The sequence below is a fragment of the Rhinopithecus bieti genome, unplaced genomic scaffold, assembly GCF_001698545.2.
Source record: "Rhinopithecus bieti isolate Rb0 unplaced genomic scaffold, ASM169854v2 scaffold_16834, whole genome shotgun sequence".
Classification (NCBI taxonomy): Eukaryota; Metazoa; Chordata; class Mammalia; order Primates; family Cercopithecidae; genus Rhinopithecus; species Rhinopithecus bieti.
Genome location: NW_016809297.1, coordinates 1,294,301 through 1,307,266, shown reverse-complemented (window position 1 = coordinate 1,307,266; position 12,966 = coordinate 1,294,301). Strand labels below are relative to the sequence as shown.

General features: G+C 37.2%; 1 protein-coding gene across 3 annotated transcripts in view; it reads left to right on the top strand.

Annotated features, from left to right (window-relative positions):
• Window positions 1-12,966, top strand: part of BZW2 (basic leucine zipper and W2 domains 2) — a 60,577-nt gene that overhangs the window by 13,024 nt on the left and 34,587 nt on the right. For 2 of the 3 annotated variants that reach the window (XM_017889068.1, XM_017889067.1), the window contains exon 2: window positions 6,320-6,384. In XM_017889068.1, coding sequence (XP_017744557.1) covers window positions 6,327-6,384 — 58 coding nt within the window. In that variant the 5' untranslated portion in view covers window positions 6,320-6,326. Of the gene's footprint in view, window positions 1-3,032; window positions 3,150-6,319; window positions 6,385-12,966 lie in introns of those variants that run through there. The other variant, XM_017889066.1, reaches the window with a different exon arrangement.

Here is a 12,966-nt window from a genome sequence, read left to right as displayed (position 1 = left end):
CCTCAGCCTCCCAATTGCTGGAATTCCTCGCCTGACCCTCTTTAATGCTTTTTTTAAAAGTTATTTTTGTTCTTTTATATTATTCAGGATAAGAATGAAAGGAATAGGGATATGAATTTTTTTTTTTTTTTTTTTTTTTCCTGAGACGGAGTCTTGCTTTGTTGCCCAGGCTGGAGTGCAGTGGTGCGATCTCGGCTCACTAAAACCTCCACCTCCTGGGTTCAAGTGATTCTCCTGCCTCAGCCTCCCAAGTAGTGCACCACCATGTCCGGCTAATTTTTGTATTTTTAGTAGAGACAGGGTTTCACTATGTTGGACAGGTTGGTCTCGATCTCCTGACCTCATGATCTACCCTCCTTGGCTTCCCAAAGTGCTGGGATTACAGGCATGAGCCACTGCTCCTGGCCGACAGCAATATTTTTATATTAGAAAAAAGAGCATTTGACTTTATTTTTTCCTTAGAGCTGGACTATCAGCTATTTTTGAATTTTAATTTTTTAAAATTATTATAAATACTACAACTTTCATAGTATTTGTTGGTAATTAAGCTTTTTGTACTGGCTGAGTGATTTTGAGTAGGCAGAGCCTGTTACAAAATCATGATAAAGATATTAAACAAGCTAATGTTATTTCAGGCAACAAATTGTTAGTGTTATTATAGGCATATAGTTAGTTTATTACTTAGAGTATCAATAATTTAACCTTTTAAAACCAACTTAATATTTTTTGTTTCTTTAGAGAGAATGATAATACAATGTTATCAACCCAAAAGATTCCTGGATTCCTTTATTTTCTGTAAAGGATTTTATATTGCTTGTTCTTTTAATTTTAGCATTAATGGAAAGGAAAATGGTGTATAGATATGGGTAATTTTTAAAGATTTATTTTATAAGAGCTAATTTTACTCATTAAAAGAATATAGAATAAAGGTAATTTCTGAAAACCTTGTTATTAATACAAAGTACTTCATGGAACACTGCAGTGAAAGTCTCGTTTTACTGAGTTTGTGTGTTTTTATTCATTATCTTTATGAAACATTTATACTTTGGGCATATGATATTGTGCTTATAATTTAGACTCCAAAGTCTTTTTTTTCCAATCTTGGGCAACATGGGGAACCCCTTTCTCCAAAACTATATAAAAAATTAGCTGGGCCTGCTGGCGTCTGTAGTCCCAGCTTACTTGGGAGGATTCTCTTGAAGCCCAGGTGTTAGGGCTGCAGTAAGCAGAGATCCCCACCCCTGCCTTTTAGCCTGGGTGACAGAGCGAGGACTCCATATTAAAAAAAAAAAAAAAAAAAAAAAAAAGTCCTTTTTCCTCAAAGTCTTAACAATAATTGACTGCACACAGCCATATTAAACTTTGAAATGCGGTAATTTTTCTTTTTTCCTCGCTATGGCCACCTGGCTTTGAAATATGTGCAGAATACTCTTAGAGCTACTTTATTTGAAAATATTAATTAAAATTTCTATTCTTTAGATTTATTTTACCTTTGTATCAAATTTAAGTGTTTTGGGACATAAGAATTGCATGACCCAACATAAGTAACCATTAGCCACACTGTTTAAATTTAGTTAATGGAAATAAAATAAAATTAAACATTTATTTCTCTAGTCACTAGCCACGTTTCAAGGGATCAGTAGTGGCTACCGTATTAGATAGTGCTGATACAGAACATTTCCATCATCACAGACACTTCTATTGGATACACTGCTCTAGAATAGGAGTTCACAAAGGGCCTCCTGGGGGTCCAGTCTAGTCCACGACTTGTGTTAATATGAAGTTTTATTGGAATACGGCCATGACCATTTGTTTGCACATTGTCCATGGCTGCTTTCACGCTGTAACAGCAGAATTGAGTGGTTGGAACAGAAACCTTATATCCCACAGAGAGAGTAAAATATTTTCCTTTTATTTCTTTACAAAAAATGTTGTGTTCCCTGCTTTAGAGTATATATGCTCATAAAGTTAAAGTTGTTTGAATAACATATGCATAGCACATGTTAGTAATATAGCATGTTACATAAGGCAGGTTATCATAGTTCAAAGATGAGTCAGACGAGAACAGTCAAAAATAGAATCTAAGACCAAAGTGCTGGATAATTAGACAGGAGCAGTCATTCCCTTGTAGGGACAACTAGAAGGTAAGTCTTCTGGTAGATCAGTTCCTTTCCAAAATGGAGAGAAGTAAAGAAGAGTCCCAGGTAAGACTGATCAGTTTACATCGAAGGTGCTAATCTACTGAAGGTGGGGTGGGCAACTGGAAGGATTAGTGCACAGTTGCCATGAGATGCACCTGTGCCAGTGTGGCTCATTGTCACACCTGGGCCCAGAGTTAAGGGACCGAATTTGAAAAAGATGCTAGGAGAGTTAGAAGATTAACAGAGTGAGGTAGGTAACAGAAATAGATGTAATAGGTTAGACCTAAAAACCTCTCAATTTACACTTAAAATAGGAATTTTTGCAAAAGTGTTTAATTCATTAATATAGTATAGTTTCTAAATATTTGATTGATTGGATCATTTTAGTATTCTTATAACCTTCTTTTACTCTTTATATGGAGTATCCAAGAAATGTAGTCTCTTAGATGACATGTGAAATACTTAAGTCCATTTTGTTTACCATTTTACATACAATTTTAATATTATTTTAAACCATGGAACTGTTCCATTTTGGTGGAATATGTGCGTATTTTGTGTGTGGCTTATAGTTTTTAAAACAGAAGCCAAATTGTCTTGATGCATAGGTTGTGGCCCACAGGGATTTCTCTCTGAGGATACTGTTAAACTTTTATTTTTTTAAACTTATATATTTTTAGTTATTAGATTTGAAACTACATTGTAGGGCAGTGTACTAACAGCCTTTGACATTGGCCTAATAGAACTGTCATTGTTACTGTTTCTTTGTTATTTTCCTAGGTTGAAGCTAACAATTTCTTATTCAAAGTGTCCTTGCTTCTCTTAGGCCAGGGATTTTATAAGGGCTCAGTGAGTACCTTATAAAGGCTGACCCTTACTGGAGCAGATTATAGTGTAGCATGAAGAGCTAAATTTAGAGGGAAGCGGGGCCTCTGCTCCAAATAGTAACAGCTAAAGGATAGACACTCTTGGAGAGCAGAATATCTTCATTGAATCTGTCACCACCAGTGGGTGAGTTTTTGTTTGTTTGTTCTAATTTTGGGTGTTATATCAAAGTCTTTGCGTACATTTTTATGTTTGCGTGTTATTATGTGTTTGTGCACATGGAATATATCGAGGGTATGAAAAGTAAGCCCACATAGGTGGGTTATAAAGAAACAAACTTTTATGCTTAGAAAGGAAGCAAGTATAAAAGCTAAAGATTTTGAAAATGGAGTAATTCTTTCATATGCTGTGTTTGATGGTACTTCTCCATTAACAGAAATAATAGAAACAAGGTGCAAAGAGTTAATTAGGGAATTCCATGAGTTTGTATTCTAAACCCCAAAACAAAACTTTTAGGAGGGACTCACACTTTAGAATTTTGAAATTACAAATTAAAACCATTTTAGCCTGAACAGTGATGTGTGCCTGTAATCCCAGTTACTCAAGAGGCTGAGATGAGAGAATTGCTTGAGTCCAGGAGTTTGAAGTCACCTTAGTCAACATAGTAACACCCTCATCTCTAAGGAAGTAGAGAGAGAGAAAAAAAGGAAGGAAGGAGAGAGAAAGAAAAAGGAAGGATGGAAAGAAAGAAGAAAAACATCTTTGGCAGAGAAATCTGCTGGAGAGATTTCTGTCTAGTTGAGCTACATTCTTTTTGCATCTTGGTACAAGACCCAACACCCAAATTCTTTGACACATATATTTCTTTGCTAGCACAAATACGTTTTATATAATATTTGTGTTTGGAAGATATGGAGACAATAATATGTATATATCATCACTTTTGCAACAATAAAATATTGGCTGATCCAGAGTGAATCTGTTTATAATGCCAGCAGGAAAGTTTCTGAATGAAACTTTTGCAGTGAATATAAATGATGCATTAGAAGCTCTGTTTTCAACATCCATCAAATGAAATGGGAATTCATTGATTAAGTTTATAGAATTTGTAATGATTTCAATATGTTGCTGTTGCCCCATACACATAAGCAATCACTTTATTCTTGCACTGGTCTGTGTTTCTACTGTTTGAACTATTACACTGTGTTGCAAATGTTTGAATTTTATCCCTCCCAGTGAGTTTCTCAAGGGCATGGATTCTGGCTTAATAACCTTTGTATCTTGAAGCATGATGTATTAAGTTCATTTTATTTTATAGGGTTGATAAAAATTATTTCTCAAACCATGTAATTACTTTTTGTGTTTTATGTGACTTTTAATTAGTTTCCCTTCTAAAATAATGATTAACTTGAAGTTTTCAATAATAAACAGATTTTTTATTATGTGAAGCTGCAAGTTTCTCTTTTATGCAGTAAGAAGGAAAATTTGGTACATAAATAATTTTTTCATGTTCTTAAGGATTTAAACAAAAACTTTCAGGAGTAATTAAATTACTTGAATAATGTAAATTTTTTATTGTTTGATGGCATAAGTAATTGAAATCTAGACATTTTCAAATGAATGCTAAAATCTTTGGAAGGTAATTAAATAATTTGCTTGAATAATGCATGTTATATTGAATGGCCTTCATAATTGAAGCAATCTAGACATATTTTCAGTTTATAATATTTATGTCAACAAGCATATTCTCAATTTTTAAGAAGTCTTGTGGAGCAGACCTTACATTTTTTCAAAGATAGTATTACATTTTTTAAATTGTGTATTAAATCCAGTAAAATAGTATGAAGTACTCAAATCCCTGTCCATTAAGGTAAACCAAAAAATAAAAAATTTATTAACAGTTTCTTTATCCTTCTTAAATTGTTGTTGCATAGAAAACCATATATTCTATACACCCTTCTTGTAACCAAGTACTTTACATTCTTTTATTCAGCTTGCTTTTTTCCACTATCCTTATCCCTTGAGCATCTTCCATATCAGTCCAGCAACTTATTTGAAAAGTATTTATTATATGTTTATACTTTGCTCAATGTAAAAGGTGCAGAATGGAGGAGCTAAAGGAGCTCTACAGAATAAAAACCTACAAGGTTCCTGTCCTAGTGGAGGTTACACTCATGGAGGGTATAGACCCTAGACAAAGAGATAATAATAAAATGGCAGGCACTGCTAAAGAAAAATAAAGCTAGGTAAGGAGAGCTAGTGACAATGGGCCACTTTGGTGGAGATGGTCAGAGAAGACCTCCCTTTTCAGGGATGCATTTGAATGATTGCCAGGAGATAGCCATGTGGACAGCTGGGGAAGATCTTTCCTGAAAGAGAGGCAGGAACAGAGCCTCAGAAGCCAGACCTTATCTGGCCTATTGGAAGAACAACAAAGAGATCAATGTGACTGGAACTCAATAGCGATGAGACAAGATGTGTATTGAATATACATATATAGTCAGAAAAGTAGCCAGGATCAGAAATGTAGTACAGTTTGATCTAATTCATGCTTTCACAAGCTTCATGCTGTTCCACTTGGTGGCTACATTATAGCTTATTTGAGGACATTTCATGTTCCATTTTTATGTATACAACAATGCTGCAACTGAAAACAATGGTGCAACTAAATCCTTTTACATATACAAGTATATTTGCATTCTTGTGTGAACATAACTATAGGATAAATTCCTGATAAGGTATTGCTGGACCAAGGTTATGCCCCTGTAAATATTTATAGACACTCACTGAAATTTTCCTCAAAGTATTTCATGGAGTTTAACCTTTACATCAAAGTTGGTGTCTGTGGTTGTTTTTCCTATGTCCTTTGCCAACACTGAGTATTGGTAAACTTTAAAATTTTGACTAGTCCAAGTTAAAATTAGATCTCATTTTTTAAAGTGTATTTATGCCGGGCGCCGTGGCTCACGCCTGTATTCCCAGCAGTCCGGGAGGCCGAGGCAGGTGGATCACGAGGTCAGGAGTTCAAGACCTGGCCACCATGGTGAAACCCCGTCTCTACTAAAAGTACAAAAATTAGCCAGGTGTGGTGGCTCATGCTTGTAGTCCCAGCTACTCAGGAGGCTGAGGCAGGAGAATCATTTGAACCCAGGACGCGGAGGTTGCAGTGAGCTGAGATCACACCACTGCTGCATTCCCACCTGGGCGACAGCGAGACTCCGTCTCAATTTTAAAAATAAAAGGCATATTCAGTAATGAGAGAGGTTAAACATATGTTCAACCAAATTTATTGCCCATATTTTTTTCATATCGACTGCTTATTTGAAATACATAATCTTTATTTTCTTTGTTTTCAGAAATTTTATGAATAAGCATCAGAAGCCAGTGCTAACAGGCCAGCGGTTCAAAACTCGGAAAAGGGGTAGGTTGTGTGTGTGTGTGTTTAAAGTTGTAACCAAAATGTAAGATTGGAGAAGAAGCTGAATGATCCCTGTTTCCCCCAACCTCACTGATTCTACTCATTTGAGCTCTGAGTGTAGAATCTGACGTGCTTTAGTGAAACCATAGAACTTCCAGTTACTTGTTGGACAAGTTATTTAATTTGCCTACGCTACTTGTTTTCATCTACAGAATGGGATAGATATCTCTGTTCAGGTTGTCTTACTTTCATGTGAGGTTATGAAGGCAATTGATGAATTTCACTGGTTTTGACGTTAGCATTGTATTTGGTTTTTGCCTTCTTTGTCATTTTATGAAAACGTTGATGGCAAAGATGATAAAATGAAAAGTAAATTAGGAAGTGAGATATTGAAGAGTTTCTTAATTTTTCAGAAATGAGGAAGTCAAAATAAATCTACTCCCCTAAATTCCCCTTAAAAACCATATTTTCAAATGTCTTTCATTGTGGTAAGGGTAATTATAGACCCATGTTGATGATGACTGGTGAAATTTCTATTTGTGTGAGTGACTTTTTTCTGTTATAACGTTCATCTTAGCATTCTTTTTCTGTAAATAATATTTTATACATTTTTTTAGAGACAGGGTCTTGACTGTCACCCCGGTTGGAGTGCAGTGGTGTGATGATAGCTCACTGCAGCCTCAAACACCTGGGCTCAAGTGGTCCTTACACCTCAGCCTCCCAAGTAGCTGGGACTATAGGTGCACACCACCACACCTGGCTAATTAAAAAAAAAAAAAATTTGTAGAGACACGGTCTTGAACTCCTGGCCTCAAGCAGTCCTCCTCCCTTGGCCTCCCAAAGTGCTGAGATTGTGGATGTGAGCCACTGCACCTGGCCTATATAAAGACATTTATGTGTGTGTGTATGTATGTATTTATTTATTTAGAGACAGAGTCTCACTCTGTCATCAGGCTGGAGTGCAGTGGCACCATCTCAGCTCACTGCAACCTCCGCCTCCTGGGTTCAAGCAATTCTTCTGCCTCAGCCTCCCAAGTAGCTGGGGTTACAGGTGCCCGCCATCATGCACAGCTAATTTTTGTATTTTTATTATATTTATTTTATTTTGTATTTTATTTTTATTTTGTATTTTATTTTTTTTTTTGAGATAGGGTCTTGCTCTTACACCCAGGCTGGAATATAGTGGTGGCATCACAGCTACTACAGACTTGACCTTCTGGGCTCAAGTGCTCCTCCCACCTCAGCCACCCAAGAAACCACTTTTTTGTGGAGACAAGGTCTTGCTATGTTGTTGAAGCTGGGCTCAAGCAGTGTTCCTGTCTCAGCTTCCCAGTGTGATGGGATTATAGGCATGAGCCACCACACCAAGCCAAGAATATTTTAAATATGATTTCATATTTAGTCAGTTTTGCATAATTATATAGAGGTCCTCTTGGATATAAGAATAGCTGAACTGGGGCCAGGCTTGGTGGCTCACACCTGTAATCCCATGCTTTGGGAGGCCGAGGCAGGCGGATCACCTGAGTTTGGGAGTTTGAGACCAGCCTGACCAACATGGTGAAACCCAGTCTCTACTAAAAGTACAAAATTAGCCGGGCATGGTGGCACATGCCTGTAATCCCAGCTACTCTGGAGGCTGAGGCAGGAGAATCGCTTGAACCCGGGAGGCAGAAGTTGCAGTGAGCCGACATCGCGCCATTGAACTCCAGCCTGGGCAACAAGCAAAACTCCATCTCAAAAAAAAAAAAATGCTGAACTGAAACTCAATAGGGAAACTTTTTCAAAGAGGAAACATGATATGAGTGATTAAGTTAAATAAAGTTGAAGGGAATTACTGAAAAATATTTAAGGTAGTATGTATAAAGATAAAAGATGTTGGAGCAGAATCCCATGTAATGATCTTGGAGGACTAAATTATTTCATTGATAACTGACTTTATATGCCTTTGGCAGTCACTGCTAAGCAGCCTGTGTTGTCTTGCAATGCTATGTCCATTTAAGTAACAAGTCTAGTCATGTAGACAGAAAAGAAATTGCAATATAATAGATCACTTGGATCAGAAGAGTTTGTAAGAGTCACTAGGAAGCAGTAAGACTGAATTTAACTGTGTGCTGTCTGCTGGGAAGCTTCATGTTCAAAGTAAAATATAAAATAAAATAAAAAAATTAAGTAACCAAAAAATACTTTGTACAGTTTTTCTGTTTTGCACTCTCCCTTTTCTATTTTTTTCATTTCTGGCCTATCCCCATAAGAAGAGTAAGTAGAAGTATAACCTGAGCCACTTCTCTATTTAGTCCTCATCTTAGTCTTTCAAATTGTGCCCCACTGCATTGCCCCTTGCCATCTGGAAGCGGATATCAAACACAAAGTGCTAACCAGAATTCATTGTCTCATTGTTTAAAGCAGTCTTGGAAAAAAGGATATGGATGATTTTAAAAGGATTTATCAGTAATAAACAATATGGTTCAGAAACCTGTGATAATAGCTAATATATGCCCAGCTATGAGGCACAGAAACATTTGCTATTGCCTGCCCCTGGGGGATCGTGTTAATCTCAGAGCTGGATCTCCAGCTCAAGCATCTTTATTAGTGTGACGCTAATCCACTGGAACTGAGCTCAAGAGAGGGCCTCAGAATGTGTTGCACAACAGCAGACGTGAGTCAGCGAGTAAACTGGCCCTTACAGTTTGTCTTCAGTTTAGAACCGGAAAGTTTCCTCTCCTTCAGAACCGGTTTGCCTCTGAATCGCTTGGTGGTCAAGATTGTGCTGTTGGAGTACTCAGGGAGAGCCACTGAGAAATATATATTATTTGCCAGTTGATCTGGATTTATATAACTCATATCTCTTGGGATTTAAGCAACACTTGAACCATTTTGTGCCACACTCCTGATGGGGGAATAAAAATGGAGTCAACCTCATTTTCTGCTCCTCTTAGCAGTGAAATGCCTCCTGATGATTTCTCATCCTTAACTTTTCTTTGCTATTATGAAGGAGCTGACATCAAATAAGTGGTTAGCAATTTTGTAGAGCTGGGGAACATTACTACTGAGGATATTTCAAGGTCCTTGTGATAGGCTGTTTTCTGAAGATATGTCTTCACTTTGAAACATTTCCTAGCAAAGTGAATGCTCCTGCATGCCAAGTTAGTATGACAATGTATTTCTTATTGCATTGACATTACTGCTTAGCGTTAAAATACAAACGTCATGGCAGGACACATTATGTAATAGAACTCTAATCAGATTCTCTTTTCCTTTATGAAATACATCTCGCTTATGATATATTCTCCAAAGTAATTATGTTTTTTACTGTAGCTTGTGGAAATCTGAAAGGATGAAAATTTCTCCCATGAGCAATTGGATTATGCTTTGCTAAATGAAACATTTAATAATCGAACTGGTCTTTCTGCACATTTGTAGAAAAATTGGATTACAATTAGTGAAAACAAGAGAGAGAAAAAAAGGTCAAACTGCAGGCATTCAGCATGACCATGTGCTCAGGTTTCTCCCTGAGACTTTAGCTCTCTAATAATGTTTTTTGTTGTTGTTGCTGGGGACAGTCTCACTCTGTCATCTAGGCTGGATTTCAGTGGCACAATCTCAGCTCACTGCAGCCTCTGCCTCCCAGATTCAAGCGATTCTTGTGCCTCAGCCTCCCAAGTAGCTGGGATTACAGGCGTGCACCACCACAGCCAGCTAATTTTTGTAATTTTTAGTAGACATGAAGTTTCATCATGTTGCTCAGGCTCGTCTCAGAACTACTGGCCTCAAGTGATCCATCCACCTTGGCCTCCCAAAGTGCTAGAATTACAGGCTGGGCACGTTGCCCCCCCTCCCCCAGCCATATAATAATTGGTTTTAAATCACTTTTAGCTTTATAATAAGTGGTGTTAATAACTACATGAGTAAACCTTTAAATCTTGAAATATATGTGCAAATATGAGTATATATATATACATAAAATTAGAAAATACATTTGATTTTACAGGAAAAAAGAAAATATGTGATTTTAAAATTCATTGCTACGTCTCAGTGATATTCAGAAAGGGATGTAGGTTCTGCTGTTATATTGCTTTACTAATGTGTTTTTAACCAGTTACTGTAGTTCCCGCAATAAGCAAGCTAGATAACGTATAGGCATATTTGAGTGTCAGAATTAAGCCCATTTCTTCTCTGTGTCAGTACAAGGGCTATTATGACTAACTCTTGAGTATCACAATTATGATTCACCAGCACAGTTTAAATTGGAGACCCCTAATTATATCCTTCTCGCTCTTAAGGGAGACTTGAACTGCCAAATGGAAATCCAAGGAAGCAATGGCATATTTTCATTCGAATTTTGTTAGTATTTCTACTAGACTGTTCTCTAATAAAATACAAACTGGATTTACTGTACTTTCAGATGAAAAAGACTCTTTAGGTCCAATGTTGTCTTGTTTCTCAAGTTTCCATTAGTGTTCTTTCCGTTTTCTTATATGGCAGTTTTCTAGTCCTTTTGATGGGCAGTTTGTTTTAGCAGCTGGGAGCTTTTTTCAGCCTGCAAAACAATTATTAGTCCTATCGGTCCATCATAAGTTTTTAAGATTCCCAAGCTGTAAGTAATCATTTTGACCTACCACCCTTATTGCTCACTGTTGAAATATCCTTGGCTGTAGTATGCTATCTTCCTTTTTCTCTTTGCTGGTAATTCTTTTGGAATGGGAGAATGAAGATCTTTTTACAAACAAGTTTTCAAGTTGTGTCTTAAATTGAAAACAAAGTCCTCTGCTTGGATTCTTGGCATAGTCTGGGTTTTTCCTCATTTATCCGTTTACATTTCCCAGTACCTCCATTTGTGATTTTCAAATCATCAAAATCTGTTCTACCACCTGAATCAACATCCAACCATGTTGTAGGGCCTTTGTGGGAATGACCTTATTTGATTTTGGAAACTGGTCACAAGACTTAATATAACAGCATGTAGTTGTTTTACTTCTACCATTCTCCTATTATAGGAAAGAAAATATCTTTCTTCAACAGGGAAGAATTGCCTGTTGGCTAGACCCTGAGTGGGAGGTGAAGTTTTCTGTGCTTGTCAGTGGGTTCCTTTTGTGTAGAAACACAGTTATCCCCTCCTCCTGTTCCACCTAATGTATTCCTCTAGAATTCCTATCCGTTTTCCTCCCCCTCTACACAACAAGACCCTAATTATATTTTTTCTGCAGTCACCATTTGCATGTTCTTGACTGCATAATGTTTTGCTTACAGCATCAAAAGGACTTTTTATCTCTTGTTCATGATGAATATTGTCCCAGTTAATTTATGTGTGTCTTTATGGTATCTCACGCTGCGTGACTCTGACTGGTACTGGGAATGCCATTCTTCTCTGGTTCTCATGCTGATGTGACTAGCGTTAACCACTTACAACCCAGCCCTTCTGTTAGACCACTTACAAGCAGTACAAACTAAGCAGTTGCTGTATGGTTTTAAAATGTAGCTTTTAATTGTGTCAAAGTTATGCATGCACATAGTATGGCTAGTTCTTGATTTTTCTGTTGGAGATATTAAATATACCTTTTCTACGATGGAAAATGATGATTCAGCTCTCTTTCATTGCTCACTTCTCCCCACCCCCATACTTCCTGTCCTTCTCTATTCTTTCATTGTATCATAGTTTCAGCCACACCAATGTTTAGGGTTTATATTTTTGTGACTTTGTACATGCTATTCACAGCTGAACTGACATGACTACATTTTTAAAAAATAACATTATTTTGTTATCTCTTGATTTAACAAATGTAATTATCTCTTGAGTGGGGTGGGGCTTAGTTTTCTGTGGCTTAAAATTAGACAACCCTAACCTTTCCCTTTGTTGTATAAATCTCTTAATACAAAACACTTAAGGAAAAGCTTTAAATGTCCTTTCACCATTAACCACAAGAGTACTATTACCTGTCTTGTTTTTCCCTCTTGCCTGGGGTCTCAGGACTTACTCTTCAGTTATTGTCTATTTTTGAGGCCTTGGGTGTCTCAGTATATGTATGTTCATATTGCTCTTACCCTTGATTAGTAGTTTGGCTGGGCCAGGCACAGTGGCTCATGCCTGTAACCCCAATACTGTGGGAGACCAAGGCTGGTGGATCCTTTTAGGCCAAGAGTTTGAGACCAGCCTGTGCAACATGGCAAGATCCTGTCTGTACTGAAGATACAAATCTAGTATCTGTAGTCCCAGTTACTTGGGAAACTGAAGCAGGAAAATCACATGAACCCAGGAGGTGGAGGTTACGGTTAGCCAAGATTGCGCCACTGCCCTCCAGCCTGGGTGACAGAGTGAGACCCTGTCTCAAAAAAAAAAAAGTTTTTCTTTTGGCTGAACACTGACAAGAACTCTAGGCTGGAAATACTTTTCCCTAAGAATTCTGAGGAAATGTCTTCTGTGTTTCGTATTTCTGTCGAGCAATTGAGTTGCTTGATACTTTTTACATACCACTTGTTTTTTTGTTTTTTTGTTTTTTGCCCCTGAAACTTCAGATAATTGCTTTGTTCCCAGTATTCTGAAATCTCACAGTCATCATTGTACCTTGTGTGAATCCACTTTCAATCTTT